The sequence below is a fragment of the Nelusetta ayraudi genome, unplaced genomic scaffold, assembly GCF_046127955.1.
Source record: "Nelusetta ayraudi isolate G7.1 ecotype Tasmania unplaced genomic scaffold, CSIRO-AGI_Nayr_v1 ptg000011l, whole genome shotgun sequence".
Taxonomy (NCBI): domain Eukaryota; kingdom Metazoa; phylum Chordata; class Actinopteri; order Tetraodontiformes; family Monacanthidae; genus Nelusetta; species Nelusetta ayraudi.
The window spans coordinates 25651353-25679067 of record NW_027466061.1 but is presented as its reverse complement, the minus strand read 5'-3'; the positions used below and the strand labels follow the sequence as shown (position 1 = coordinate 25679067).

The 27715-nt window shown below is 50.2% G+C and overlaps 4 protein-coding genes and 1 long non-coding RNA gene across 13 annotated transcripts; 2 read left to right on the top strand and 3 right to left on the bottom strand.

The window, feature by feature from the left end:
- The first annotated feature begins 55 nt into the window (after positions 1-55).
- On the top strand, positions 56-3857 carry proca (protein C (inactivator of coagulation factors Va and VIIIa), a). Its single transcript, XM_076022213.1, has 9 exons — positions 56-112; positions 383-466; positions 1521-1678; positions 1885-1909; positions 1989-2099; positions 2260-2400; positions 2480-2598; positions 2675-2792; positions 3208-3857. Exons 2-9 carry the CDS (start codon positions 397-399, stop codon positions 3771-3773), a joined length of 1308 nt encoding a protein of 435 aa, XP_075878328.1. The 5' UTR covers positions 56-112; positions 383-396; the 3' UTR covers positions 3774-3857.
- On the bottom strand, positions 1578-5819 carry dusp28 (dual specificity phosphatase 28). Of its 3 annotated transcripts, none has more exons than XM_076022216.1 (3): positions 4988-5344; positions 4827-4888; positions 1578-1709 (listed from the first exon to the last, which is right to left on the bottom strand). In XM_076022216.1, the coding sequence occupies exons 1-3, from the start codon at positions 5330-5332 to the stop codon at positions 1700-1702; spliced, it is 417 nt and encodes a 138-aa protein (XP_075878331.1). In that variant the 5' UTR covers positions 5333-5344; the 3' UTR covers positions 1578-1699. The 3 variants fall into 3 exon arrangements, with proteins under 3 accessions (XP_075878331.1, XP_075878330.1, XP_075878329.1); XM_076022215.1 differs by lacking the exon at positions 1578-1709 and adding an exon at positions 5574-5819 and having other exon boundaries at positions 4300-4888; positions 4988-5378; XM_076022214.1 differs by lacking the exon at positions 1578-1709 and adding an exon at positions 5610-5818 and having other exon boundaries at positions 4300-4888; positions 4988-5378.
- On the top strand, positions 5412-24408 carry LOC142885594 (uncharacterized). 2 transcript variants are annotated; one of them, XR_012926308.1, is made up of 4 exons: positions 5412-5534; positions 6337-6430; positions 10401-10515; positions 24275-24408. It is a non-coding gene; the product is annotated as an uncharacterized LOC142885594 (long non-coding RNA). The 2 variants fall into 2 exon arrangements; XR_012926307.1 differs by having other exon boundaries at positions 10397-10515.
- Positions 6421-13750, bottom strand: vcpip1 (valosin containing protein (p97)/p47 complex interacting protein 1). The gene is made up of 3 exons (XM_076022201.1): positions 10906-13750; positions 10048-10134; positions 6421-9340 (listed from the first exon to the last, which is right to left on the bottom strand). Exons 1-3 carry the CDS (start codon positions 13604-13606, stop codon positions 8589-8591), a joined length of 3540 nt encoding a protein of 1179 aa, XP_075878316.1. The 5' UTR covers positions 13607-13750; the 3' UTR covers positions 6421-8588.
- On the bottom strand, positions 15289-27695 carry amph (amphiphysin). Of its 6 annotated transcripts, XM_076022205.1 has the most exons (22): positions 27304-27673; positions 26212-26292; positions 25963-26017; positions 25777-25871; positions 25599-25694; positions 25260-25525; positions 25083-25158; positions 24542-24624; positions 24324-24462; positions 23149-23268; positions 22983-23066; positions 22823-22849; positions 21925-21948; positions 21335-21526; positions 19604-19633; positions 19092-19139; positions 18635-18898; positions 18090-18134; positions 17926-17973; positions 17207-17395; positions 16976-17077; positions 15289-16286 (listed from the first exon to the last, which is right to left on the bottom strand). In XM_076022205.1, the coding sequence occupies exons 1-22, from the start codon at positions 27370-27372 to the stop codon at positions 16185-16187; spliced, it is 2235 nt and encodes a 744-aa protein (XP_075878320.1). In that variant the 5' UTR covers positions 27373-27673; the 3' UTR covers positions 15289-16184. The 6 variants fall into 6 exon arrangements, with proteins under 6 accessions (XP_075878320.1, XP_075878322.1, XP_075878321.1 ...); XM_076022207.1 differs by lacking the exon at positions 18635-18898; XM_076022206.1 differs by lacking the exon at positions 19604-19633 and having other exon boundaries at positions 27304-27672.
- Positions 27696-27715: the final 20 nt, after the last annotated feature.

The window sequence follows — 27715 nt, the reverse complement described above, 5'->3', positions numbered from 1 at the left end:
TGTGTGTTGGCAGTGCAGCTGCAGACTGTGGACTCTCAGTAAACACTGGCAGTCAGTGATTAACGCAGCCAGCGAACCGTCGTCTCCGTCAGACTTCAATTCTCATTCTCACGTAAGTAAGAAAACATCGCAAACTTTGGAATCCACGTGTCTTACCGATGCGATGCGTTGACACCGACAATGCTCGGGCTCAGCAAGCCCGTGCAGATCAGGCCTGCGGGGGTCAAAGGTCAAACTGGGACCGTCTGTATGTATACAGCTGCCTATCAGCAAATCAATGTCGTCTTCCGCCTGCTCTTCTTCTCTTTCATCTCCGGCTGCTTGTGACCTTTACAGTAAATGTTTTAAATAAGAGTCTGTGCAACCTTCTCATTGGCTGCAGAACTGAATGACAACATGCTCCGCCCAGCCCTCTACCTAGTCGCCATCGTTGCCGTGTGCTCGGCGTCCGTGCTCCCCCCATCAGGTGTGTTTGTCTGATGTCCTCTCATTCACTTCAATTGTTGTTGGCAATCAGACAGCCTTTTTCACCATCTGACGCGCCACCTAGTGTGACTGCTTCATCTCCTACCAGCCTTCTGACAGAGGAATAAAAGGAACTCACCTCAACCTCACTTGAGGTCTTCATGTCTAAAGAGGATTGATATAAAGCAGGGGTGTCAAACTCATTTTCGTTCACGGGTCACATAGAGGAAAATCTATTCCCAAGCGGGCCGGACCGGTAAAATCATGGTATGGTGATAATAATGTAAAAATAACAACAACTTTCAGTTGTTTTCTTTGTTTTACTTTGTCCGTGTTCTTTGAGCACTCTGCACTCTGCATCAGTGCTGCCAACTTCTCAGTAAGGAAAGTCACTATTGGCTGTCCTGAAAGTCACTGGAAGTTGCCAAATGATCTCATCATCTAATTTGCATAATTGTCAATTTGCACTTGATCGCAACGTAACGACACCAGGAAAAGTCGCTAGATTTGTCGCTAGTCGCTTTTGACAAAAAAAAAAGTCGCTATGGGGAGAATAAGGACTTTTTGGGGGGACAAAGTTGCCAAGTTGGCACCACTGCTCTGCATCAGCTTTGTCTGTTTCAACAGACATTCTGGGGCAATGAGGGCAGCCAATAGGAGATGTGAGTGGCCAATTTGCTCAGCCCCAGTATTGAGTTTTTTGCGAAGCAGAAACGATATTGCGACACCAAGTGGACACATTTAGAACTGCACTTTCTTTCATTGAAAAATTGCAGTTTTTATATTTTGCAAAATGATCTCGCGGGCCGGAAAAAAACAGTTTGCGGGCCTGATCCGGCCCGCGGGCCGTATGTTTGACACCCCTGATATAAAGGTTACATTTCAATCAAAACATTTCAGTGTGTGAAGAACTACCAAACCTGCACACTTGTAACAGCATTCTGTGCCTCTAGAGGCGCTGTAGTTTCAGCCAGCAGGTTTTCACAGCCGTCTCACTGTTTAGCCTCCTAAAAACAATTAAGAGACAGTTGGGCTTTGTGTCCTGTGACCGTCAGTGTTCTCGAGCGCTCCCAGAGCCAACATGCTGCTGCGCTCCCGCCGGGCCAACTCCTTCCTAGAGGAGCTGAAACCTCCTTCCAGGGAGCGCGAGTGTGTGGAGGAGCTGTGTAACTTCGAAGAGGCCCGAGAGATTTTCGAGACCACAGAGGCCACGGTGAGGTCTTGTTCAAAAGCTTCAGTCAGTCCTGAGACAAACAACAGGAGGTGGGGGAGAAATGTTTGGAAGTGATTACACCAGAGCGCCACATGCAGCTCACTGAAAGAATGTACTGTATATGGACGGATTAGTGAATGTCCTCATATTTCCTTAATCAGTCGTTCTGATTAAAACAGTGTTGTTGTGTTGTGTTGTGTTGACAGCTGGAGTTCTGGACAGTTTACACAGGTAGGAGGAGCTAGCAGACACTTTCCAGCAGCTGCAGTGCATGGTGGGTAGCTCACCTACGCTAAACTGACTGTTCCAGATGGGGACCAGTGTCAAGTTAACAAGTGTGAGAACGGAACGTGCGTGGACCAGTTCCAAGGCTACGCCTGCCACTGTGACACTGGCTATGAGGGCAAATACTGCAACTACGGTGAGGATGGCAGTCACTACATAGAATCTGTACTCAAGAACACAGAAGTATAATATTTTTTGTTGAAAGCTGCTGTTCTTCTTTGCAAAATACATGACCAAAGCTTCTGTCTGATTCATTCCTGTGCATTACCCGCGTCCGCCTGGTGGTGGAGTTGCAGCTCTCGTAGCCACCAACTGCTCCCAGGACAACGGCGGCTGCGATCACGAGTGCACGGACAGTGGAGATGGCCAGTCAAGGACCTGCAGCTGCATCGAGGGCTACAAACTGCATGACAACTTCAGGACATGTGAAGCCAAAGGTGAGGAGAGATTTGAAGTCTATGAGCCGTCAGGTAAGGAGAGTCTCTGAGCCGCTGTGTGTCTGCTTTACCCCGGCAGGCATCGCCTCCTGCGGTCAGCTGCTGATCGCCAGGTCGTCCTACAGCAAGCGGCAGGAGGGCCTGGTACCCTGGGTGCTCGGGGGTCAAATTGGGAAGAAAGGAGAGAGTCCCTGGCAGGTAGGTGAGCGGACCAAGTGTCACCTGAGGTCTTCAGCCGAAGGAGGGTGAACTGGAAATATGTTCTTGTGCTCAGGTCCTGCTGCTGAACGCCATGGGTGATTTACACTGCGGTGGTGTCCTGATCGACGCTAACTGGGTCCTGACGGCCGCTCACTGCCTGAACAACAACCTCAGGTTCCGAGTGCGGCTGGGTAAGTGTGACCACGTTGTAGCATCCAAGAAGATCCACCAAACGTAAGCTCAGTGGTCCAGGGGTGGAGTGTCCGCCCTGAGACTGGGAGTTAGTGGGTTTGATCCCTGGCCGGGTCATACCAAAGACTATAAAAATGATACCAATTGCCTCCCTCAGTATTCAATACTCAATGATTGCCGAGCATGGTTCCACTGGTGCTCACCGATGGGTCAAATGTGGAGGACAAATTTTACATCCTTCAGAATGTGACAATCAGTGGGACTGTAACCTTTTTAACATAAATCATCCATGGTGAAGGCCATCGTAGTTTCTGGCCTGTTGTCTCCATCCAACCAGCCTCCCGGCTCCCTCAGACAGACGGTAAACACCTCCATCAGCAGCTCCGCTGACCGCCATCTGCTTTCTGCCTGCAGGTGACTATGAGCGGTTCCGGCTGGAGGGAACCGAGGAGAACATAAAAGTCATCAAAGCGTTCAAACACCCGAACTTTAACAGCAGGACCTATGACAACGACATCGCCCTGCTTCGCCTGGAGACCCCCACCCCCTTCTCCAACTACATCCTCCCAGTTTGCCTGCCGGGCAAAGAGATGGCAGAGCGAGAACTGCACAAGAACGGCACCCTGACAGTGGTGACGGGTTGGGGCAAAGACAACGTGAGCAGCTCGCACTTCAGCTCGGCGCTAAACGTCATCAAGGTGCCATTGGTCGACCACGATGTCTGCAGCCGCCAGATGACGTACAACATCACCGAAAACGTCCTTTGTGCCGGGGTCCTGGGCCTGAGCATGGACGCCTGCCAGGGGGACAGTGGCGGTCCTATGGTCACCCTGTATCGGGACACCTGGTTCTTGCTGGGCCTAGTGTCCTGGGGTGAGAGCTGCGGCAGGCTAGACAAACTGGGCATCTACACCAAGGTGTCTAACTACAATGAGTGGATCAAAAAAGTGCGTGAAAGCTGGGGCCGCCGCCCACAGTGAAGGTCCAGTGAGGGTCCAGCCCAGTGTGGTCCAACCATCGGTAACAGTAATACTCTTCATCAATAAACTGCTTCTGTCTCTTCACGTTTCGACACTTTACTTCACCTTCTGTGTCTCTGAAAAAAAATCACTTCACTTCCACACTTCCAGCACGACGTTCACGTCAGTCAGCAAGAGAGCAGGTTTCAAAATGCCATTATACACACTGATGTTGCAAAATGCCAAATGTTGTCACTCCAAAAGGATCAAAAATTAAATATCAAATACAAATGGCCAATATATTCAGAATGTCAGCCATCTTTGACAGCCTGTTATAGTGAAACCAGCAGAGATGAGAAATACATTACTGTTTTTATGATTTTTTTATTATTATATTAGATCTAACGTGAATTATATAAATTAATTTGTGTTTAACTCTTTAAAAATATATATTTTTTATAATATTTACTGATTTCAGGGCATATTTAATCTTTTTTTTTTCTCTACAAACAGCTGTCATAGGGCAAAGGCTAGGAACACCCTGGAGGAGAGAGCAGTACATTGAATAATTTACCAGAAGCATGCTGGAGATTAAAAATAAACAAGTCAAACTTTAATATGTCTGTGATACTGAAGCCAGACTGAGTTGATTGGCTCTTTCTGAAAAACGCAGACATTTTTCCGAGAAACCCCAAAGTAGAACATAAACACTGTGGCGTCAGTCCGTCAACAGAAAAAAGACCCCGAGCTCAGTTAGCGGTGGAGTCCATGACCCAACACCAGGCCATGCCCGTGAGCTTCCGTACTTCCTGTTGGACAACTACTAGCTGGGTTAGCCGTGCAGCTAATGCTAACATCCAGAGGCTCTTGATCCTGTGGGAAAACGGGTTTGAGATGTTCAGGATGTTGTGTTCAGGCTCACTCGGCTAATTTTTCCAGGTTCCTCCAAATCAATACAGTCGTCCTCAGGGGAGCCAAGCAAGCACCATCATGCATTGACACATTAAAGGGGCTGCTGAGTTGTTCCAGAATTCAACATTCAGGCCTCATCACTTGTTCAGCTCCTGCTCGTACCTCTGCAGCTGAGACAGGAAGCCCGGGTTTGGCTCGATCACGTGACGAGCCGTCTTCACCATCTGTGGACCAAAAGAACAGCTGGTGGTGAGTCATATGGAGTTTTGTGTTCACCAATTATTCTAAAATCGGCTTGAGCGGTGTGGAAAGAGATCTCGCACCTCAATGGCGTCTGCCAGTGTCAGCTTCCGGTGCTTCATCAGGTATGCGATGCAGACGCTGGCGGAGCGGCTGCGGCCGTTCTTGCAGTAGACCACTGTGCAGCCCCCGCGGGCCGCCTCCTGGTGGATGGCGTCCGCGCAGCGATCGAAGTGGCTGTGGAGGTCCTCGTTGGGGTCGTCGTACACCGGAACCTGCAGCCTTTTGATGGCGGTGGCGGGAAACGGCTGCTGCTTCGAAACGTTGATGCAGAGCGTCACCGCCTCCTGCTGGATGAGCTCGTCGCTGCAGGCCGAGCGGGCGTTGCTGATGAACAGACCCTCGGTGACTTGACAGAGTTGTAGCATCGTGGACGCTCTGACCCTCACAGGCTTCCGTACGTAGGTAAAGCGTCTACAGTTGCACACAAATGGAGGGTGGAGGCGAGGGTACAGCTGCGAACGTGTTGGCTGTGTTTGCAATCACACTCAGGAGCTGAAAGCAACCTACAGACACGTCGAGACTTTCAGGAGACACTAAAGTGAATACAAGTTCAATTTAACAAGAAAAGTAAGTGTTGTGATGACAATAACGCTGACACTTTCTCACAGCTTTCAGTTCAGCAAAAGCTAATCGCGGCCCTACCAGGTAGTCCGGGATGCGGGCGCCCCCGTCGACTCCTTTATTAATTTATTTAGTTATTTATATCGTAGCTTCACACCAAGTAAACGACGTCGGTGCGCGTTCACGCAGTGATCATGAAAGCATCGCAACAACGAGACACCGTCTGCAATGCCATGACGAAGCGCTTCCTGTCCACACGTTCAGCCACATCCGGTCAGTCGTTTACCGGTTATGGTGTGTGTGTGTGTGTGTGGGGGGGGGGGGGGGGGGGGGGGGGGGTACACACACACACACACACACGCTGTACTTTAAGCGTCAGCTCTAAAAGCCGCCCCGGGTCCTAGTGCTTGTTCTTTGACTGACAGGTGGTGGTAACCAGAACCATGTGTTTATAAAAAAAAAAAAAAAAGGAGATTGAAACTTAATCAAAAGTTTAACCCTTATTTGGACGGGAACCAAGAGTGGTCAACTAATCATACGTCTTAGTTCCTGTTTTCCTGAGATGACAAGCTAATTTCCTTTAATTTCTTGAAATATCATTTTTTGTTTGTCATCATCTCAAGATGAATTGACTCAATATTTACTTCAGATGCACTCCCCCCCCCCCAGAAAATCAAACTTTCATATGGTTTACTGCGGTGAGAAATTAATGAGGCTGTGATGGGGGAGCAATGTTTGACAGACTTGCTACATAAGCACAAACAATAATAAAAAAAAACAAAACATCAAACTGAAGACATCTTTACAGATTGTTCAGTGAAACGATGCGGACGACGTGAACAGAAACACATGGAAACCTGAAGAGTGTCAACAAACAAAGAGAACAAGTGCAGAAAGTGCAGGTTTGTTTTATTGTGGCTGTTGATAAACTCATCACACATGCAACTGGCAATGCTGAAGCATCTTTATCATTAATGCGTTGTTTTTTTTTTTTATTAGCAATCAGAGAGAAGTCAACAAATGAAAAACAAACCCAGAGGGAAGCAACTGAACAATCTGTAGATTCTGTACAGGTTCAAATATGCTACAATCTGCACTATGATACACCTGGATTACAGTTCATTAGTACAGCAGTCACAAAACTTCAAGTGTGTTACAGCAGCGTCCTTGCTCCAACACACAGTGCCCCCCCGGCCCCCCCTTCCCTCACCTCAGGAGCTGAAAGCCAACCCTCTGTCGGCTTTGTCCCGCCAACAATCTGAGTCTTTGTTTGTCTCACGGAGTCGGAAACATAAAAACAAATTTACAAAAAAAAACTCAGATAAATAAAAGTTTGACTGATGCAGAAATGAAAATATCTTAAGGCGTAAAAACAGTTTGGCAATACATTTGAAACTGATTGTGAGTCACTTGGAAGCAACAAACATGATTGTTTTATGTGAGATGAGCACAAATCTACACTTAGCTTAGCATAAAATATTGTCCGGCTTTTCGGTTGTTTCTACACTGTAGTTAGCCTTTAGCCAGCCCTGCCTCCTGCTCCAGGACGCTAAGCTTCAAATTTAAAATCTGGAAAGATTTTAGGGAAGTTTGTTTGTGGGGTTTTTGTTTTTTTTTGTTTGCATAGGGTGACAGTCAATGAACCATTTTTGGCTAAATACAAACCAATGACAGCAGAAAGGAGGCAGTCACATGACACCTTTCGACAGAGTGATGTCTAAGGTGATAAAATGTGATGCTGACTTGTCTGGATGTGAAGCGCTGTGTTAAGTTTTTGTCCACAAGGGAGTGTTGTTTCACCACGACAGCAAATTTCTCTGCTACTTCATGTTTTTCCAACCAAATGAAAAAAATAGGGGGACAACTATGAAAGTGAAAGTTCACCCTGTGTGTGTGTGTGTGTGTGTGGTTGTCTGTGCGTCCTCTCTAGCTTGAGGAAACCAGGCTGAACTGCTCCTTTGTTGAGGGTTAATTAACTGCTGATGGATTCAAGACAATCAGTAAATATTCTAAATGAACCCGAGTGACAAACAAAAGCCTCCTAGTCTGGACCCAGATCCACCAGGTGTTTCTCTGAGGGACACTTAAAGGCAGTGGTTTGATTAGTATTAAAATCATCAAGCTGTTCCTTCAGGATGGTCGGAACGCCATGCTGCCGCCTGCTGGAGGAACTCTGTCAATACACACAGACACTGCTGTATCTACGAATGCGGTTGCTGCGGCCGTTGAAATGAACGTTTAAAGAGAATGACAACACCAAGCGGGCTGCGTTCGCCCAGCAGGGGGCGCTGCACAGGTGTGCATCACATCGACATATCCGACATATCACTTGCTTCCTCAGCAGGGGAGCCGACAAAAATCAGCGTAGACGACCCTTTAATGGAAGCGCATGGCAGCTGCCGCCCCCTAGTGGCCGATTGGCTCTGTCCTCAATGGGCCAATGAAAAGTGGTCACGGAGGCAGCTGACTTCTCTCTCTTGAGTGGGGACCAGCAGTGCGCATCCGCCGGACCACAGCATAAAGGCTGAAGCGTTGCTGAGCGTGGGTTGTTTGGGTGGTTGGTTGGTAGGTAGGTAGGTGGGTGGGTTGGTTGGTTGGTTGGTCTGTGAGTTGGTCGGTGGGTTGGTTGATGGGTGAGTTTGTGAGTGGGTTGGTGGGTTGGTTTGTGTTGATTGGTGGGTGAGTTTGTGTGTGGGTTGGTGGGTTGGCGGGTCAGTTTGTGTGCGGGTTGGTTAGTGGGTTAATGGGTTGGTCGGTGAGTTTGTGATTGGGTTGGTGGGTTGGATGGTTGGTGGGGGGGTCGTTTGGTCTGTAAGTCGGTTGGTGGGTTGGACGTTTGGTCGGTTGGTCTGTAAGTTGGTTGGTGGGTTAGTTGGGGACTGGCTTGATTGGTTGATTGGTGGGCGCGGCCCCAGTCTGCGGGGAGGGGGCGGAGCCTGCGGCGTCTCTTAAGAGTCATGCAGTGAAGTCGACAGAACACAATGAGGCTCGACGTCCGACCTGAGGCGTTGGGACCCGGTGGGGGAGGAGCTGGCTGCGGTGGAAGGGCGGGGCTGGAGATCAGGAGTGATCCATGGGTTCGCCGGTGCTGCTCTGCTCGGCGTCCTGGCTGTCCATCGGCTCCAGTTCGTCCGGCTTCCCGTCGGCCGGAGTCCCGCGGTCGGCGGAGGACACGGGTTGACCGCCGGATGCGGCCTTGGCCCCGCCCACCGGCCGCTCCTGGCCCCTGCGCGGCTCCCTGAGGTGGCGCTCCATGGACGCCTGGATGGAGGAGACCATCTCCTGCAGCTTCCTGCGCTGCTGCTCCATCACGCTGGGGTCCAGACCGCGGCCGTCCTTGGTGGTGACGAAGCCTGGTGCCATGCGCACCAGCTCCCTGGTGGCGTCCTCGGGGATGTCCGAGAGGTCCGGAGCCCCGCGGGAAACGCTGGCGCTCAGGTCCGTGCCGCTGCTGTGCTGCCGTGTGATAGGCCGATGCTCCGGAGGGGAGGAGCCACTGCCACCACCAGGGCCGCCGGCACTGCCCAGTGAGTGACCTTTGCCCTGGAAGGCAGTGACGCCCTGCAGCGGCTCCTTCTTGCGGACCACACCGCCGCTGCCGAGCCGCAGCACGCCGTGCGAGGGGCTGCCCTCTCTGCTGCCCCTGGTGGCCGCCTGGACTAGGGCACCCTTCACCCGCTCCTCCACGTCGGGCCCGACGGGAAAGTGTCCGGCCGGATCCACACAGAGCTCCAGGCTCTCGCTGGTGGCGCTGTAGACAAAGGTCTTCCCGGTCAGGTGGGGGAGCGTGCAGTGTTTGCCGTCCATCAGACCTGCAGGACACAGCACAGGCGCTCAGCACCGGGAGCTTTTAACTGCTGAATGAACACAACGATGGTGATGATGATTGAGGAAGGAAGATCTGATCAAACACACCCATACCCAAACATAACCATGCCAAAAAAAGATTAGATAAGTAGATACATAATTAAATAATAATTATTATGGAAAAGATTTTATATATATATATATATAACGCGGTGGTGCAGTGGTTCACGCTGCCGCCTTACGGCAAGAAGGGTGTGGGTTCGATTCCAGGCCTGGGACCTTTCTGTGTGGACTTTGCATGTTCTCCCTGTGTCTGTGTGGGTTCTCGCCGGGTTCTCCAGCTTCCTCCCACACTCCAAAAACATGCATGTGAGGTGAATTGGGAACTCTAAAGTGACCGTAGGTGTGTGTGTGTGAGTGCGAATGGTAGTTTGTCTCTGTGTGGCCCTGCAATGAAGTGGCGACTTGTCCAGGGTGTCACCCTGCCTTCACCCTACAACAGCTGGGAGAGGCTCCAGCAGACCCCCGTGACCCTGAGTGCAGGAAGAAGTGGGTATTGAAAATGGATGGATGGATGGATGGATGGATGATATAATTAATACACACACACCCATTAATGTTGTTGTTTGTTATTCACTCTGTCAGTCTGTTAATGGGCTTGTCCTATTGCACTAATAAAACTAATACTATTTTTTTGTTAAAAAGAACATACCCATGTCTTTCTTGACGATGTTGTAGAAGACGCCGCCCTGCTGGAAGAGGTGCGGCAGCGTCTTGGCGTAAGACCACACGTCCTCACCTGGAGGGAGGAGATGGGGGGGAACAGGGTGGCACAGAAGGTTAACGACTGGGTGACTCACAGCAGAACTCTTCTGTCACGCCAGCAGACTTGTTGCCCTCGGCGCAGCGACGCGGAGAGAAACTAGTTGAGACGCTTCGCCGCTGCAGGAGGAGGAGAAGGGAGAGGAGGCGGAAGAGGAGGATGCTTCTGCAGCGGACTGTCCCTTTAAACATGATTTATGACTTTTTTTTTGCTGATTGGGTATTTTGTTTCCACCCAGACAGACAGGCGGGCAGGCAGTTGATACGAGCTGACAGGAAGTGCAGCATCAGCGTTCACAGTGCCAACGTCACCATCCAGGATGCCTGAACACAACACGACCTCTGACCCTGATAACAGGTGAGATAGAGATGGTTAGTGTGTCACACACACACTCTTGAATTGACAGTGCATTTGTGCAGGTTTGTGCATTTGTGTGAGACTCAGTGTGTGTGTGTGTGTGTGAGAGTGTGTGTGTCTGTGCGCGCGCGCGCATCCAATACTCCCAAATGAACACATCTGACTGCAGCTGGCAGTTAGATTAAAAGTGAAGCAAAACACCTCAACAGTGAGTGACAGTTGTTTACTATTTAAGAAAGTAAAAACACACTCTTGGCTCTCCTTGGCTCCGTCACGGACTCGTCTCGTGCTGCTTGCGTCACTGATCAATCAACAGAGGGAATAACGAGGCGCGACAAGGACATAGGACCCTGGGGGTAGGGGGTGTGAGGGTGGCAGGGCCACACTCACCCATTAGCGTTGCTAGGAGACAGAGGGAGGAAATCTCCAGGTCGATGCTCTCCTGCAGCTCGCGGCTGCTCGCCCTGGCAGACGTCACGGCGGCGTCCTCCTCGCTCCTGGTGGCGTGCAGCAGGCCGGCGTGCGAGCTGGAGGCCCTGGGGATGGAGCCGGCTGCAGCGGCGGGGGGGCTCTCGTCCTCGTCGGGGCCCTTCAGGATCTCCACCGTCACCCGGTCGCCGTGCTGCAGCCCCACCGGCTCGTTGTCATCGCCATCCTGAGGCGGGCGCAGCTCCCGCGGTGGGAAGCCGTGACGGATGCACTGGCGTGGTGGCGGCACGCCAAACTGCTGGGCGATGCTGCGCTGCAGCTCGCTGAAGGTGGTGCGCGCCTGCAGGATGAGCGTGGCCTGCCGGCCGTCGCTTGTGCTCACCCGCAGCTTCTTCTCCTTGTTGGACACTGACACCGGCGAGGAGGTCTTGGTGGGCGTGGCTGGGGCCGAGGATGAGGAGGAGGCCTCGGGCGACTGGCCGCCGCCAGGGGACGGTGAGCGGCCGGCGCCTCGCTGCTCCTGCCTCAGCCTGTCGGTGCGGCGCCGCTGCGACACCAGTGCCTGCTCGCTGATGCTCTGCTGGATGCTGCGCTCGGCCCGGCTCATGGTCAGCTCCTCCTTGTGGAGCGTCTTGGCCTTCTGGCCCGTCAGGATGATCTTGGTCGGCATTGGTTGAGCGTCTGTGGCCACTGCCGGCTGAACCTCGGCGGCGGTGGCACCAGCGACCCGCTGGCCGTGAGCCCCGTCCACCGACACGGGGTTGTATTCGTCTGGGTTCTTCTTGGCCGTGTGGTGCAGGATGGTGTTGACCACCTTCTGCACCAGGATCTCACTGCCGAACTCACCGGGAAAGTGCTTGGTGACCAGCTTCATGGCCACGTCGTACACGTTGCTGTTGAGGGTGGCGTCGGCCTCGTACTGGAACCAGTATACCGTCTCCCTCACCACGCGGCCCGCCCACTCCAGCGTGATGGGGAAGGCCTCGGGCAGGTTATCGTACTCCCTGCCCTCCCAGAAGTGCTTGAAGCCGCAGCCGCACTTGCCACCCTGCGAGCGGCTGTTGGTCCGGTCGCCGTCCAGGTAGGCCACGGAGCCATCGCCATGCACGTGGCGCACCGACGTGCCGTGGCACCAGGCGCAAGTGTTGAGCGAGCTCAGCTTGTAGTCGGGGAGCAGCGCATCCCTCTGGGGGTCGTAAGAGCACACCAGGTTGTTGAGGGGGAAACTGTAGTTCTTGTCAGGCCTAAGCTGGCCGTGGGTGGACTTGGCCAGCCCGTACAGCTTCCCGCCGGGCAGCAGCCACTCCTGCGGGACGTGGAGCTCCGACAGGGCGCCGCACAGCAGGCAGCGGTGCAGCCGGTTCTCCGTCACCGACCTCTTGGCGGCCTCTGTCACCTCCTCTGGCTGCACGCCAATCACGCCGGTCCGCCGGTAGACATACTGGTGCACGTCAGCCACCAGCGCCGGGTGTATGCCGTGCCTCTCCATGAACACCTCCTCCATGGCGTTGACCAGGCGCATCAGGTACTTATCCTGCAGGCTGCGGTCGCCCCCGATCACGCAGCTGCCGTCCACTTCCAGCTTGATGTACTTGCGGATGAGGTCCTGAGGGACGCCCCACGCCTTGGGCAGCAGGCGGGCTGGCAACTTGGGCAGGACAGCGTTCTTGATCCCCACCAGGGGGATGTAGTGGTTGCGGCCTGAGCTGCTCCACGCGATGCAGATGGGCTTGTTGAGCTTCCCGTCTTTGCCCTGGCACTGCTCCTCGGCCACTAGCCCCGGCAGGAAGGTGGCCGAGTAGTCGCCGGAGCTCCTCATGCCGCTCAGAGAGTCCAGGAGGATTATGGGTCGGTGGAGGACGTTGGCCAAGCCGAAGATGTGGATGTTGCGCAGCCCTAGCGGGACGCCCTCTGGAGGGATGAAGAGCGGGTCGCACTCGTTGATGATGTCCTCCCACTCTGCGGCGTCGATGAAATCCTGGAAGAGAGCTTTGTAGCGCTCCAGGTTCTTCTTGAAGTTCTGCTTGAGGTTCTCCCTCAGGGCGTGCCAGAACAACTCCCGGCCCACCAGCGCTCTGGACACAGCGTGGACCAGGCAGTGGCCATCACCGTCCACGTGGACCGGGATGAGACATTCCTTGTTGCCGTTGGCCTTCTTGACCTCCTCCAGAGTGTCGTGGAGGTAGATGAGGCTGCCAGACCGGTCCTTGCCGTAGCCCATGGTGGAGACGTGGTCAGGCTCAATGAGGAATGCTCTGTCTCCCAGGAGGGAGCAGTCAAACATCTCGCCCTGGTTCATGTCCCGCAGGAGCTTGGCTTTGCCGGTCTGCTTGTCCATCCCGTAGCGGGTGAGCACCGGAGACAGGAGCTTGCAGTGGTAGTTCGACAGCCCCATCACCTTCACCAGCTCCGTCCCCTTCTTCGGGGCGTTGGTGACGCCGAGCAGGGCGTTTCTGAGCAAATTGTGGAGCACGACATCCGGATCGGTCACTTCCTCGACGTTTAACAGGTTCTTCTGTTCGTGCCGCTGTCCGCACTCGGTGCATTCGATGCTAATGGACCCGTAAGCGGGGAAGAATAGCCTCGCCTGACATTTCGGGTCCGGGCAGGTTCCCGATAATATTCGCTTGTCTTTCTTCTTGGAGCTCTGCAGCAGCGACATTTCGGGTGCAAACAGCCTGAAGGTTTCCGACAGATTTACACAATCATCTCAGTCTCTCGCCGGAGAGGCTGTCAGACGAGCTCCGGCTTCGCTAGCGACACTTGTTAGCCAGAACAACACAAGAACAACACGGAAGCGGCTGTTTTTTCCTCTAGCAACACAGCGTCACTACGTAACGACGCGCAGTCCTGGGACATGTAGTCCCAAGGGAAAGATAATCACCGTCTATTAAACGCGTCGTTATCTGAATTAAATAATTTCCACTCGTGTTCTTATCAAGCATCCCGTAAAATGAGAATCGAAATAAAAAAAAATACTTATAGACAAAAGAAATGACTAAAGGACACGCTTTAAAGTATCATGGACTGCAGCCCCCATAATCCAACACGGCGAAACAATGTTTTGTTTTACCAGGAAGTCGTCAGAAAAACGTTGCACCTTAACCGGACTGTGTTGGTTCGGTTCAACAGATTATCTCCAACTGTTGCTAATAGTCTGGTCGACTGGTGCTTGTTGTCCCCGGTGTCGTGGCACACTGGGCTACAGCTCTTCCGGGTAGAAAAACTCAGTCCCAATGTTATCGGTACCTCCTGACCGAGGAGCGCCAGCTTTAGCTTTAGCCCACCGCTAGCCTTGCAACAGCAGCACAGGTGCGGTTTTCCTGGGGAAATAAGCTTGGAACAGCCACTCTCTGTTCTAATCAGTCATGTTGAAGCTGCTGCCAAGTGTCCAGCTGCGATTAAAAACAGGCACGTTTAACCGTGATGCCGCGACGCCCGTTTAAGAACCCCAATCAAAGAAATGTGAATGTTGTGTCAGCTTAATTCTGTGATTCTGTACAACATACGACGACATTTATCGGAACATCGTTTATTACATTTTGTTTGCGTTCATGGTCATGTATGTTTGTCTACAGAAATATTACCAAGTGTCATCGCACTACTGGATTTATTCTATTTTACATTGTTGTTGTTTATGATATATATACACGTCAGCCTTTCTGTTGCAAAATAGTAATGCATAAAACGTTGTTGTTGTGTTGTTGTTTTTTGCTATGTGCTCTATGCTGGGTGGGGTGACATTTCCTGCCAGGGGTGTCCCGGTGTCCTCCAGCAGGTGGCGCTTTGAGCTCTTAGTCCGACTGGGACTCCTGCTCTCCTCCCTCCAACACCCGTTAATTTAAAACCCTACAGGACCGAATGTGATACGTATAGGCTCTTTTATTCAAATCCTTAGTTTCCAGGTGGTTTGATTGTTTTTTGTGTTAACAGGACAAAATGATTTAAAACTCCTACTATTCTGACCGTGCCTTGAATAGGTGGTTTTCACCGCAAAACATACTAAATTTAAAAAGCTTATTTTAAAGAGTGCAGCAGAAGGTTTGATCCCTGTGACTGAACATGTTCTATCTATGTTTACATGGTTCTCTCCGGGTTCTCTGCCTCCAGGGAAGTCTAGATTGGCCACATTTGTGAGTGCAAGTGGTTGTTTGTCTCTGTGTGGCCCTGCGATGAGCTGGCAACTTGTCCAGGGTGTAACCCTGCATTCCGCACTAAAAACCAATAGAAGCAATGATAGAAAACAGATGACTGGAGGACACACGTGAACAGTTAATGTAGGGAGCTCTGGCACAGACACAGGATTCTGAATGGTGGAACCAGGTGACTAATGGACCAACAGAACTCAGACAAATTTGTTTATTGGTGTGGACATAAATGTTTATGGTCTGTACATCACACAGGTCTACACTCAGCTTTGACTTGACTATTGTCGGTCCTGATTCTACACAACTGTGAGACCTGAAATACACACTCAACATAGATTGCATATGACTTCTGCTAATATCTTGCCTGTGGTTGTATGCACACGGCTGCTGTCACCACATCTAAACTGTCTGCGTATTGGCTTCATTCCTTTTCGATATATTTTTTTTCATAAACCTGTCATTTTACAGCTTTTACAAACAATTTTAGCAGAGGGACTTAAACTTCTTCACAGGGAAACTGGATCATGCTGGATGTGCACCGGGGCGCTGCCATGATAAAAATTATTATTGTCTCGGCAAAATATAGAACACATCTGTTAGTTTTATCGTCACACACACTCACACCATTGAACATAAAATCACAGAACAATGACGTGTCTGAAAGAACGGTAGTCAAACTCAAAGAGTTTGGTGTTACACTTTAGGGTCACATCACTATAAAGTCTGGAATATTCCACAGCAGATCAACAAAACCAGTACGACACTCGCTGTAAACAAGGTTCAGATCTTTTTTTCTTTGCTTTCCAGTTTTTTAGAGGTGTGTTAACTTAAGAGAGCAACATTTCCAATAAATCTGTCAAGAACAACAATAAAATAAAATCTTGTTTCCAGAGGAGGGTAGACCAGACTATAACATCATGCGTAATAATTTTCAGTTATGTTGGGAGCGTTTTAGTTTCTCCTGGCGGACGTAGCCTCCTGCTGTCCTGCTCCACAACACAAATTGTCTCCACAACCTGGCTTCATGCAGGCTGCACAGACAAACGTCTGCTCCTCTTCCCAGTTTGGTTTTCACCGGCCACACTGGCAATTCTACAGACGCTGTGTGAAGTTTTCCGGGAAGAGTCCTTTCTGAGCGCCAGTGCCAACTGCCAACCATTCGCTCTCTTTGTAGCCCGTCAGCCAGCCGGCCTCCTGCAATCATCACAAGCAGAAGAATCAACCCCTCCATTCATCTGTAAACACTACAAACTATCATCACCCATCAGTCATCCAGCCAGCCAGCCAGTCAGCAAGAGGATCCTGCTTCCCTGTGAATTTCAATGACTCCACCTCAGTTCCAAGCCTTTGGAGTGCTGGGACCAGCATTGTTCTTGCAACCCATCCTAGACTCTGAGGTTGTGGTGGTCAGAGGTGAGGTGTTCAAGTTAAAGTCCAACTGATCACATTCCGAAGGATGCAAATTTTGTCCTGATTTGACCCATCCAGTGAGGGAGTGGTAAACGGCAGCAGTTCCATGTTTTGGAATCATTGAGTGATCTAACTAACTCCCACTCCCCCACCCTCCTCAATTCCTACCCCAATTGCTAAGTGTCAAGCCCAAATCAGGGCAGACATTCTATCATTAGACCACTGAGGTGTCATCCCCCAACACTTTTCAGAAACACCACAATAGTCTCCTAAAGGCCCCCCAAAACACCAGAAGGCTGTCAAATTGTTCTTGGTTCTACCTCTCCTGTTGTTTGACCAGGGTGGTCTGTCTTAGAGGAGAGCGGCCGTGTGAGCATCAGCTATCTGGATGACAAGTGCCACCTAGGGGTGGTAACTGACAGGACAGATGATGAACCATGGCCGGCCTGGCAGGGTCAGCCAGGTGATCTCACCTGATCCTCCAAGGAAGCTGTGGGCACCACCAGTACCACCTCGCCTCTCTTCAGCTCCAGCTCATCGGAATTTGCAGCTTCAAAGTCATGAATGGTATCCACCTGCAGAGAGGGGGCGCCAGCCATTTAAAAAGCAACCCTCAACAAATCTGTCGAGATTGTGAGTCCTCCAGGTTAAATCAGACAAGCCTGACTCCTTCCTGCTGCTGTCCAATGAAGAGGAAGTCACACCTTGTAGAGGAAGTCATCAGGGAGAGCAGATGAGCCTCCAGACGCACTCATGTGCTTCATGGATGAGCTCCCAGCTGCCACATCGTTGTCTACGGCCACGGTGGGCGAGATGATATCAGCATCGCGGTCGTCATCGCCCTCGTTACTGGAGGCGGGTTCGATCACCACGGAGGGAATTGGCATGTTTTCCTGCTCAGGACACACGATTCAGTGGAAGAAATTGTTTTTCTCAACACATGATGTCTATTTTCTTTATTTGTCACACAAATAACTTGCAAAACTCTCTCAACTTTGTGTGTAGGCTTCTAGAGGTGAAAAGAGGTATTGCAAGACAGGCCAGCCAGGAAAGCAGCTTAATGTAAACTGCAATCCATCTGAAATCACTTTTTTTTATTCCTGAAATTTAGTTTGACTTACGTTGTTTTTAGTCAAACTAAATTTCACAGTTAAGTTCTTGTATAATAGAAGTGCAGGGGGAATGAGATAGAAGTTCCCAAGAGTCAACATATACACACACACAGTCAAAATGGAGTAAAAAATGATCTCTGAAAAAGTGACCAAGTGACAAAGCACTATGGTTAATTCTCTTATCTCCCTTTCGTATCATCAATATAAAGCCCTTCTAACCGCTCATCCTAAAACTAATATCTGATTGGTTGGGAGTGTATGGCCAGTTTGATTGTGACGGCAACATATATAGACAGTGAGGTGAAGATTACCTGTGGAGCTACCTCACTGCTTGTTGTGACCTCGTCAGATGGAGGAATCTGTGAGCAGATTGAAAGCAGTTCCTTCAGTTAGAGCTGGTACACAGCAAACTTTACATTTCAGCTTGCATGAGATGAAGCGACATGAAATATAACAGTTGAGTGGGGACGTTTACCTCAGACATCTCTGCCTTTTCAGACAATGGAGATCCAGCAGCTGACTGCAGAGACAGGAATCGAGTGTTAGCGTTTCCTCATCTGAACTCACAGACAGACATGCACATCCACCCATCCACCCATTCATCCACTATCCCAGCAGTCTCAAGTGAAGGCAGGGCTTCACTTTGGACATGTTGCATGGTCACGGAGACAAACATGTACACCTATGGACATTTCAAAGTTGTCAATCAGCCAGATGTGCATGTCTTCAGACAGTGGGTGGAGCTAGAATAGCTGGAGAGAAGTCCCGCCCACACCGGGGAAACAATAAAAATCCAAACAGAGATGCTCCGGGTCTGGGACTAGAAACTCTCTGGCTGAGAGGCCACAGTGCAAGCACTGCACCACTGTGCCGCCAGGACAGAATGATGATCATTTTTCTAATGATGCAATGATGTTTCTGATGGGAAAATGATGCTGACAAGACTGATGATGATGGCAGCAATGATGATGATGATGATGATGATGATGATGATGATGATGACTCCTGTTGTCCACTCACAGCAGGCTTCTCCTCCTTTTGACTGTCAGAATCCTCCACTGCCTCCACCTCACTGACAGACGGCGCTGCAGCTTCCTCAGCCTTTTCTTCAGCAGGAGGAGCCACAGGCTCTGGCTCTTCTCCAGCAGGGGCAGCTGGAGGATTCTCTATATTTGGTGTAGTTGAAGGTTCCTCAGCAGAAGGTGGAGCTGCAGGTTCTGCAGGAGGCTTCTCTTGTTCTTCAGTGCTTTGGGGAACCTCAGTGGACTCGGCTTTATCTTTTTTCTTTGGCAGATAAAACAGCGTCAACCATAAAACTAGCTTGTTGTATCTTACTGTGGATCCATTTGAGATCCAGTCCAGAGCAAACTCAGTATTCAGACTGATTTATGATGAAAAGCGCAACAAACTGCTGATTGAACAGAATAAAAACAAACATGAAAGGATGTGTTACAGATTCATAGAGTTTAAAACTTACCATCTCATCAAAATCAGCAAAGAATGATGGGGCGGCAGCATCCTGTGTCTAAACGAGAAGAGTGACAGCTGTCAGTCAACATGTGAAGATACTGAATTGTATTGCAAGACACTATAATAGTACACAAAACAGATATTTAGAGGGCGCTGGCTCATCAGATGTTATGAGATGTGATAAGTAAAACAAGAGAGGATTCAGAGGGTTCTGTGATGTTAGCATGCAGTGTTGCTTCAAGTCAACCCTGATGGAATTTACAGCAATAAGCTGACCTTACATCAGGCTAAATGGGCCTTTTATCCATTATTGTCAACAGTTGAGATTAAAACAAATCAGTTAATCATCTGCATAGAGAGTCAGTCTCTGATGACAAGCTAGTTGGATCAGGAACCGCTGTACTAGTTTGTGGATGGGGTTAGAGGTGCTGGGGATTCTACAGATAAGTCCAGGTGCTCCTGATTCAACTGCTCAGACCTTGGGGCATCTGGACTACATGAGTTTCTTTGAGAAATTACCTGCGAAAATCCATTAAATGAATCAGTCACCTAAAGTAAATTGCAGAGAGACAGTCAGTACAGGGAGACGTGAAGATGAGACGATTTATGAAGATAGTCCAGAGTCAAAATGAAGGTATGGAATAGAGGAACAGGTGAAGCAAGCACAGGGAGAGGTAAGAGGAGCTCAGGCTGGGGTCCAGGTTTAGGGACAACTACATTCACTTTGTCTGTCAAGCTGTAGAGGGGAAGAAGACAATGAGAAGGGTTCTTTATTTATCGCTGGGCTAGTCTAGGCTAGGAACTAGCACACTGCAGAGTGGAGAGAGTCAATACCTCGTCCTTCTCTGTATCTAGCTCTTGGTACAACTTTCCCAACCTCCGGTTAGCCGCCTCGTCTTCGGACATGTCTGAATTCTCTGGTTCTTTGTGAATTCTGGGAATGTTAATGTCTTTAATTCCTCCCACTGCCGAGACGGATGCAGACTTTGATTGAGGGGCAGAAGAGTCGAAGTCGCTTCTGCCACTAAACTCCTGCCCGGATGAGGTGTTGGAGGCAGGACCGTCAGTCCCTGAAGTGGATGCTGGGAAACTGTTGGCAAAAGGGTCTCTGTCCCACCCACTTCCTTCATCTCCTGTTGTAAGAGCACCACCTACCCCTGAGCTCTCAGCAAAAGGATCAGATTCCCAACCAACAGGCTTATCTCCAGACTGGGTTTCTGCAAAGGGATCTGAATCAAACCCCCCCTTGGTTTCTGCAAAGGGATCTGAATCAAACGCACCCTTGGTTTCTGCAACAGGATCTGAATCAAACGCACCTTGGGTTTCTGCAAAGGGATCTGACTCAAACGCACCTTGGGTTTCTGCAAAGGGATCTGACTCAAACGCACCCTTGGTTTCTGCAAAGGGATCTGAATCAAACACACCTTGGGTTTCTGCAAAGGGATCTGAATCAAACGCACCCTTGGTTTCTACAACAGGTTCTGAATTAAACGTATCCTGGGTTTCTGCAACAGGTTCTGAATGAAATACACCCTGGGTTTCTGCAAAGGGATCTGAATCAAAAGCACCGCATGTTTCTGCAAAGGGATCTGAATCAAACGCACCCTGCGTTTCTGCAAAGGGATCTGAATCAAACGCACCCTGCATTTCTGCAACAGGATCTGAATCAAATGCAGCCTTGTTTTCTGCAAAGGGATCTGAATCAAACACACCTTGGTTTTCTGCAAAGGGATCTGATTCAAATGCACCTCTTCCCTCGCCTCCATCTGAGTTGACTAAATCAAATGCACCTCCTTCTGGAGTTGCACCTCTGCCCTCCCTTGCTGGTTCTGGCTGAACTAGGTTGGCTGATGTGGGATCCTTTTGGTCTTGGGCTGAAGACAGTCCCTCTGCTGGGACCTGATCCGACCCATCAGCTAAGGACAATGGTAGGGGGTGTTCTTTAAACGACAGCTCATCATCTGCACTTGCCCAGCCTCCCCCCTGCCCTCCGTCACCCCACTCCTCAGCGGTCTCATACTCTGACCCAGACCCATCCGGAGACTTGGACCACCGGTCACCTCCGTCCTCTGTGCTGTCTTCAATCTGTTCACCGTGTTCGTTGGTGAATATCAGTCCAGGCGTGGACTTCCTGCGGTCTTCCTGCCCCGCTGCGCATTCCTCTGAACCTGCTGGCCCTGTCTCGTCCTCATCGTTCCTGGTGGCAGAAGGATGATGGGAGGTGTTTTTTTGGGTGTCCCATCCGCTAACCTCGTCTTCCGCTGCCACGACTGCTGCACCATCCTGAGAGGATGTGGAAGTGTCTCCACCCGGCTGGGGCCAGTCCTGAGCTCCGCCCTCGACTCCCTCCGCCCCGACCTCAGCTCCCGGGGTAGCTTCTCCATTTGCCGGTGTCGAATTGAAATCTGCCGACCAGTCTGCAACAAAGCCGGTGTCTGCAGCCTGCTTGGAGAGTCAGAGATTTGTTAAAGCCTGATCCCGCCCCCATGCTTCATTAAATACAGTTGTGAGTTCTGGTGGAGCGGTGGCTAAAAAGATGGTGACACCGAGATATGACGCATTGTTCATACGAACATTTCATTTGTTTTTCTGACAACTTGTGCTTTTAACATTTATGGCATTTTACTGTTCAGTAGCTTAAACCAGGTGGGGTAAAGGTGACGTGTGTCATAATAAATCAAGATAAATCATGTGTTCATCACCAGCCGGGATCTGCTCACATAGCATCACGCCTGTGTTACAAACCATCAGCAGACCGCTGTGATCATGTCATTGTGACGATGTGTGACAGAGTGATCATGTGACTGTAGGCAGAGCAGACGGCTGGTGTGGGTACTCACAGGCTGAGCTGCTTGGGCGGTCGCCTTGCAAAACAAAGAAACAACAGCAGGTTATTAAAAGTGAAAAACATGAAAATTACACACAACCACCACGGCTGTGGTCTACAAAGACACAATGACAGCAACTGGGACAGGATTTAAAATGTCAACCTCTCAGTTGTAGGAAAACCTGCACCGAGAGCAAACCCCCACCGATAGGTCTCCAACCCCAGAGTGCAGGTCCGCCCCCATCATCTGGGGAAGTCAGTGCAGGTCCACCCACTGTGAGTGTGTGCGTGTGTGTTGTCTACGTTTATACGAAGATGGGTTTCTCTGGAAACTGTAAAATATTTTGTCGTTTTGGCCCTGTGTTTACACAAAGCCGGTGTTTTCACCAAAACCTCACATTTTCTGAAACGCTCTCCAGGGTGGATAAGCCGCCCTGCCCGGCTTCGTGCAAACAGCAAACAGGGATAAAGAGCCAGAAAATCGAAATGGCCAAAAAAATGTCAGCAAACTTTAACTGGCTCCCTGTCAACCTCATCATATAGCTTTGAGGTTTTGTGTTCTAAAGTAACTCGAAGTAGAAGTTTAACTTTGTTGTTTATCAACATCGTTTACCATCTTTTCATGGGCAATCTTTGCCATCTCCGTGGTGGTATAGTTAGCGAGCTGCTACTTCTGTAAACACACCGTGCTCCAGGTGATCTTCTTCTTATGCCTTCAGGGAATAAACCTGCGGTGCCGCACCAGGCCTGCCATAGGTACTACATAATGTGTAAACAATATTTTTGAAGACGGCTCAGTGTGAACGCTTTTTTTTCTTCAACGTTTCTGAAAAGTGTCATTCATAAAATGCCGTCTCCGTGTAAAAGGGGCCGAGGATGCGGTTAAGATGTAGTACTGGATAGAGACTCACCGACCACATGTCCCATGGAACATCAGTCTGCAGGACCGGAGCAGAGGAGTAGAGGATGAGACATGACATTAAAAGAGGAGATTTGGAGTTGAGTGGACGCTCTGCCAGCAGAAAGATCCAGCGTCTATCCAGGTGTGCTGCGGCTGAGCTGAAAACCAACCTGTGGTATTGGCGACACGCTCTCGTCCGGCTGGAAGGCATCAAAGTCCAGGTCGAGAAGAGACTCTCCAGGACGCTCGTTGGGCTGCAGAGCAAAACGGCAGCATGTGAAGAAGAACACGAGGACGGCGATCTCTCACACGATAACCGACCTGGACTCCACCCACCTGCGAAGGTGACGGTGCCGGCAAGAACTCTCCTCCGAATAGGTCAATGATCTGCTCCTCGGCCACCTCCTTGGTGGGCGTGACCTTTGGTGGGGGAGGCACCGGGGGTCCCTTTTTAAGCTGCCAACAGAGATCAGGAAGAGCCAATCAGCTCTGGACTGTTTGAGGGAAGGGATGGAGCCACATGAAGGCCACACACACTTTTGTCACAATCAGCGCTGGGGATGCAACTGGACAACAAAATCTGGGCATGTCAGCGGGGAAATAACGAAAAACCTTTCAGCTGTTACCTCCAGGGGGCGCCGCAGCAAATTGACTGTTGACTACCAGAGTTTGGTAGACATTTTTATGTTATTCATTACAAAACTATTTATTTCACCAGGTGAATTAATAGTTTTGCTCCAAACTCCGACAGAGGAGTTTCACCTGGCATGCTCACACGTACACACGCACAGAGAGAGAGAGAGCTAAAGGAACAATTAAAACATATTTATATATGTTTGATACTGGGGTGACCTGACTCTTTAAGGCTCCCATTGGTTCAGTTGGACCAATCAGAGACGTCCCAACTTTCTGATGCACTTTAAATATGTCCTCACTCAACTGGAACTATTTGACAGCAAGCTAACACCAACACTTTGAGCCATGAAAGTATTTCATTGCACAACATATACACAAACACACCACCAAGGGCTAACACAGGAAGTTGAATCTCACAGCCAACATTCAGTGAGATTTCACTTCCAGCAGAGGAACAGAGCCGGTGCTACATATTTACAGATTACAAACACACACTGCTACTGAAGCAGCAGGATGCTAACAGGTAAGGCTAAGGCTTGTTAGCATCCAGCACACACAAACAGAGTCGTAGTGTTTAGCTGCTGCCCTGAAGGCGACTGGACAGTCGCCCACCAGTCAGCACTGAAAGACTACGATGACCAGGACCATTGAGCAGCTACAGACACAGAGAGACAGTGTTGACTCACCAATTAACAGACAAACGTTGCGCCGCAAAGAACAAAAATAGTCACATGATGTTACAAACAAGAGTTAAAACATTAAGACCATCTTTTAGCTCAACCGTTGACAATCACTAAGTCTCCACTTATTTCTGGTTCCTCTTTAGATTCCTGTGAGCTCCTTCTGGCTGTTGCCCTGCTGAGGATTAACTCTACCTGTGCTGGAGATTTGGGACGTGGCGGTCCGGGCGAGACGGGGCGCAGCATATGGTTGGAGGCCGCGTCTGGGCTCTCAGGCGGACTGTCGTCCTCCGGTGGCGACGGTGTTCTGGCCAGTCGCAGCGGTCCTGAGTCACTGTGAGTGGAAGAGGAAAAATGTGGTCACAGGCGGCGCCAGGTTTGTGATTTGAGCGGCGGGCGGATCCTGCACTGACCTCGGCGCCCCCTGGATGGTGAACACCTTGTCTGAGTGCTGCTCAGCCAGCTGTGTCATCACCTCGTACAGCTCCCTGCACACCTGGAGAGAACAGTTCATCTGCATGACTCACCTGACTGTGTGTGTGTGTGTGTGTGTGTGTGGGTGTGTGTGTGTGTGTGTGTGTGTGTGTGTGTGTGTGTGTGTGTGTGTGTGGACACTTGAAGTGAAGCCCTGACAACAGCATATTTAGTCCTCTATTTGCACACTTCAGTTAAAACTGGTGCTTTGTTGGACCTTCCACATATTTGGAAGGGCCTGGAAGGACCCTTCCCTTTGTGACATCACTCAGGGCTTTTAACGCTTTTAGCACACACTGTGGAGCAGCAGAAGAAGTCAAGGTAGGACTTTTGTCATTTTTGGATACTGACACGGATAGAACAGTGGTGGAGGTGGTGAGAATCTGGCACATTGTTGGACCTTCAATTTATTGCCTCTATTGAACTCAATGGGAAGGTAGATCTACATGTCGGGCATCTGTTGTGTGTCTCGGCTCTCACCAGAGAAATCTCCCGATGAAACTTGGCCTCCAGGCAGGTCACACTCTTGTAGGTGCTGATGTAGAAACCAACACGGCTGCAGGAGAATGGAGGGAGTTGTTAGTGTGTGTGTGCGTGTGCGTGCGTGTGTGTGTGTGTGTGTGTGTGTGTGTGTGTGTGTGTGTGTGTCTATCTTACCTTTCCCACAGTGTCGGCAGCTCATTCTGCAGGCTGACGTTTAGCTCGTCAAACACTCTCTGGGCCTTCCTCAGCTCTTCGTCCGCCTGCACACAAACAAGTCTTGTAACTCTTTTGCCATATTTACCATCGACGACATCGGGCGTCGTACGACTCGCCTTCATCATCTTGCGATCGTTCTTCATCCCTGAAATCTGCAGCGTTTCCACATGATGACGGGCGCTGTCGTAGTCGATGAGTTTCCGACTCCTCTTGGCGACGCGCGTCTGAAATGTCAAAGTTTCAGTTTCAAACTCTAACTGTTGCCCACGAGAATGATTCTCTCAGGAGGGACATTACTTTGAGGTCTGGGAAGTGTAGTAGGTACTCGTCCATCTTCAGCAGCGTTGAATCCACCAGTTTGTTATGGAAGTCTTCCCACAAAGCATCGCAGTCCTGCAGGGAAACATGCAACAACATCTTGTCACCGTTGTGTGTTGTGTTCAGTCGCTGTAAATGCTGTTTCAATGACTCAGACCTTTCCAATGGTCACAATGTCATCTTTTCCATGCCAGTCGGGTTCGTAGACTTCGTGCAGAGACTGTGTCAGGTTGATGGAAGCCTGCTGCATCCCTGCAACAACACAAACAACTGCAGTAGTACCGACTTACCGGCGGTTGAGCAGGACCAACTTTGAGACAGACCGTCTGTTTCTCTGAGTCACCTTTGATGGCAGCCATGTAGGACTTCATCTCCCTCTGCAACCGAGAGCCTTCAAACTGACACACACACACACACACAAACACACACACACACACATCATTTGTAAATTAATATATCAAGCTTCCTGAAAATTTTTGTATGTCATTCTATTTTTTCAGGTAATGGTTCTTTCATGTTCAAGCTGGTCAGAGTGGAACAATTGAAAGGTAGCTCCTCCTCTGTAGATGACAGGGTTCAAAGTTTCCCTCACCTCTTGTCTCCTGAAGTTAATGACCACTTGTTCAAACTGCTCATCTTTGGTTTCATCTGCCTTGCCCAGCTTCTGTAAAACCTGAAGCGGGGAAGAAAGAAAAGCATACTGTCAGTACTGACTGATCAGCTAATACAATCTAATTTTAGTTTCCAAAATTGGATTGAAAGTTGGACCATTTGACATTTCTGCAAACAAAAGCATCAGAATTAAGATTCATTGCAACAGTATAGTAACAATATATTAATTATAATATTGACTATCATAATATATAATTCTTAAATATACGACAATCATAAAAAAAAATAACTAGTTAATTAGCTGTGTAAGTCCTGTCAGGACCAGGTATCAGCACCTTGGACAGTTCTGGTATGCAACGGGGATGTTTTCAGCACCGCGGACAGTTCCTCTAGTCTAATTGGAGCCGAGACTTCAGCACCACGGACAGTTCCAATCTCCTACAGTTGTGACGAGCAGCTGGTTGTCTTCAGTCAAATGTCAGGAAGCACTTGATAAACACTTGATGTGGTCATGCGCAGTGAACGTCGAGTGCAGCTCGTGTGACGTGTGTCAGCGTCTCACTCCGGAGCAGGTAGCAGAGCTTTCATCGGGTGTGACGTCACCACGCCTTCCCCTCTGCCGACCTTGGGGCAGCGAAAACACCACCACTTCGTCGCAACCTGGTTCAAAAGACGACACGCTCGTGACATTCACTGTCACACGCGTGACGTCACCGCGAGGTGTTACGAAGCGGCGATAAGCTGCCATCGGCGGGCGCCCGTCCAACCACAACACCCCGCGACCGTTTCTGCTTCGTGCCGGGTTTTTTTTTTAATGCGCCGATTTGTGGCACGGTCGTGACCTCACTGTGCACAATGTCGCCAAACGCATCTGACGAGCGACGTCAAGTACCTCGACGTCGAAGGCGGAAAAGATGCGAGTGTTGTCACGAAGGAGCTCCGCAGGCCCGCAAGCCTGCAGCCCGCAACACGTCCCGCAGACCTTCCCCACCCTCCACCACCGAGCCCTGCATCGCATCATCCAACCGCCACCGCACCGCAGAGGCTTTACCTCTCGCCGCGGCCGTCTTACCTTCTCCTGCGCTCGGTTCAAACGTTTCTGCACGTTTTTAGCGAAGATTCCCGTTTTGATTTCCGCCATGATGATCGCAGAGTGAGAGCGACGGCGGCGGATTAACCGAGAGGGGGAGGTGTGTGTGTGTGTGTGTGTGTGTGTGTGTGTGTGTGTGTGTGTGTGTGTGTCCAGGAGGCGTGGCTCAGGGCTCCGTCAGCTGATTGGACGGCTCGTGTCTCTGGACGTGTGAAGAGTCTCCACACGTCTCCGACTGGAGACTCCGTGTGTATTTAGAGTGGATGAGCCGTTTACCTGCTGTGGGGGGGTGGGTGGGAGTGGGATCTTGCCTTCAGGTGTGACAGAGCGATGACATCACAATACAATAAACGCTGTTTCTGTGCCTGTACTGTGGTGTTTTAGGTTTTATGGC

Excerpts from the sequence above, each read along its gene's own strand:
- vcpip1 (XM_076022201.1), bottom strand. The coding sequence starts at position 13,606 with ATGTCGCTGCTGCAGAGCTCCAAGAAGAAAGACAAGCGAATATTATCG. Across the intron at positions 10,135-10,905 it reads TCTCCTAGCAACGCTAATGG|GTGAGGACGTGTGGTCTTAC; the intron begins GTGAGTGTGGCC and ends TCCTCCCTCCAG. Across the intron at positions 9,341-10,047 it reads CATCGTCAAGAAAGACATGG|GTCTGATGGACGGCAAACAC; the intron begins GTATGTTCTTTT and ends TGTGTCCTGCAG.
- dusp28 (XM_076022215.1), bottom strand. The coding sequence starts at position 5,332 with ATGCTACAACTCTGTCAAGTCACCGAGGGTCTGTTCATCAGCAACGCC. Across the intron at positions 4,889-4,987 it reads CACTGGCAGACGCCATTGAG|ATGGTGAAGACGGCTCGTCA; the intron begins GTGCGAGATCTC and ends TTTGGTCCACAG.
- proca (XM_076022213.1), top strand. The coding sequence starts at position 397 with ATGCTCCGCCCAGCCCTCTACCTAGTCGCCATCGTTGCCGTGTGCTCG. Across the intron at positions 1,679-1,884 it reads TCGAGACCACAGAGGCCACG|CTGGAGTTCTGGACAGTTTA; the intron begins GTGAGGTCTTGT and ends TTGTGTTGACAG. Across the intron at positions 2,599-2,674 it reads AAGGAGAGAGTCCCTGGCAG|GTCCTGCTGCTGAACGCCAT; the intron begins GTAGGTGAGCGG and ends TCTTGTGCTCAG.
- amph (XM_076022203.1), bottom strand. The coding sequence starts at position 27,372 with ATGGCGGAAATCAAAACGGGAATCTTCGCTAAAAACGTGCAGAAACGT. Across the intron at positions 25,159-25,259 it reads CTGCCGACACTGTGGGAAAG|CCGTGTTGGTTTCTACATCA; the intron begins GTAAGATAGACA and ends ATTCTCCTGCAG. Across the intron at positions 24,625-25,082 it reads TTCATCGGGAGATTTCTCTG|GTGTGCAGGGAGCTGTACGA; the intron begins GTGAGAGCCGAG and ends TGTTCTCTCCAG.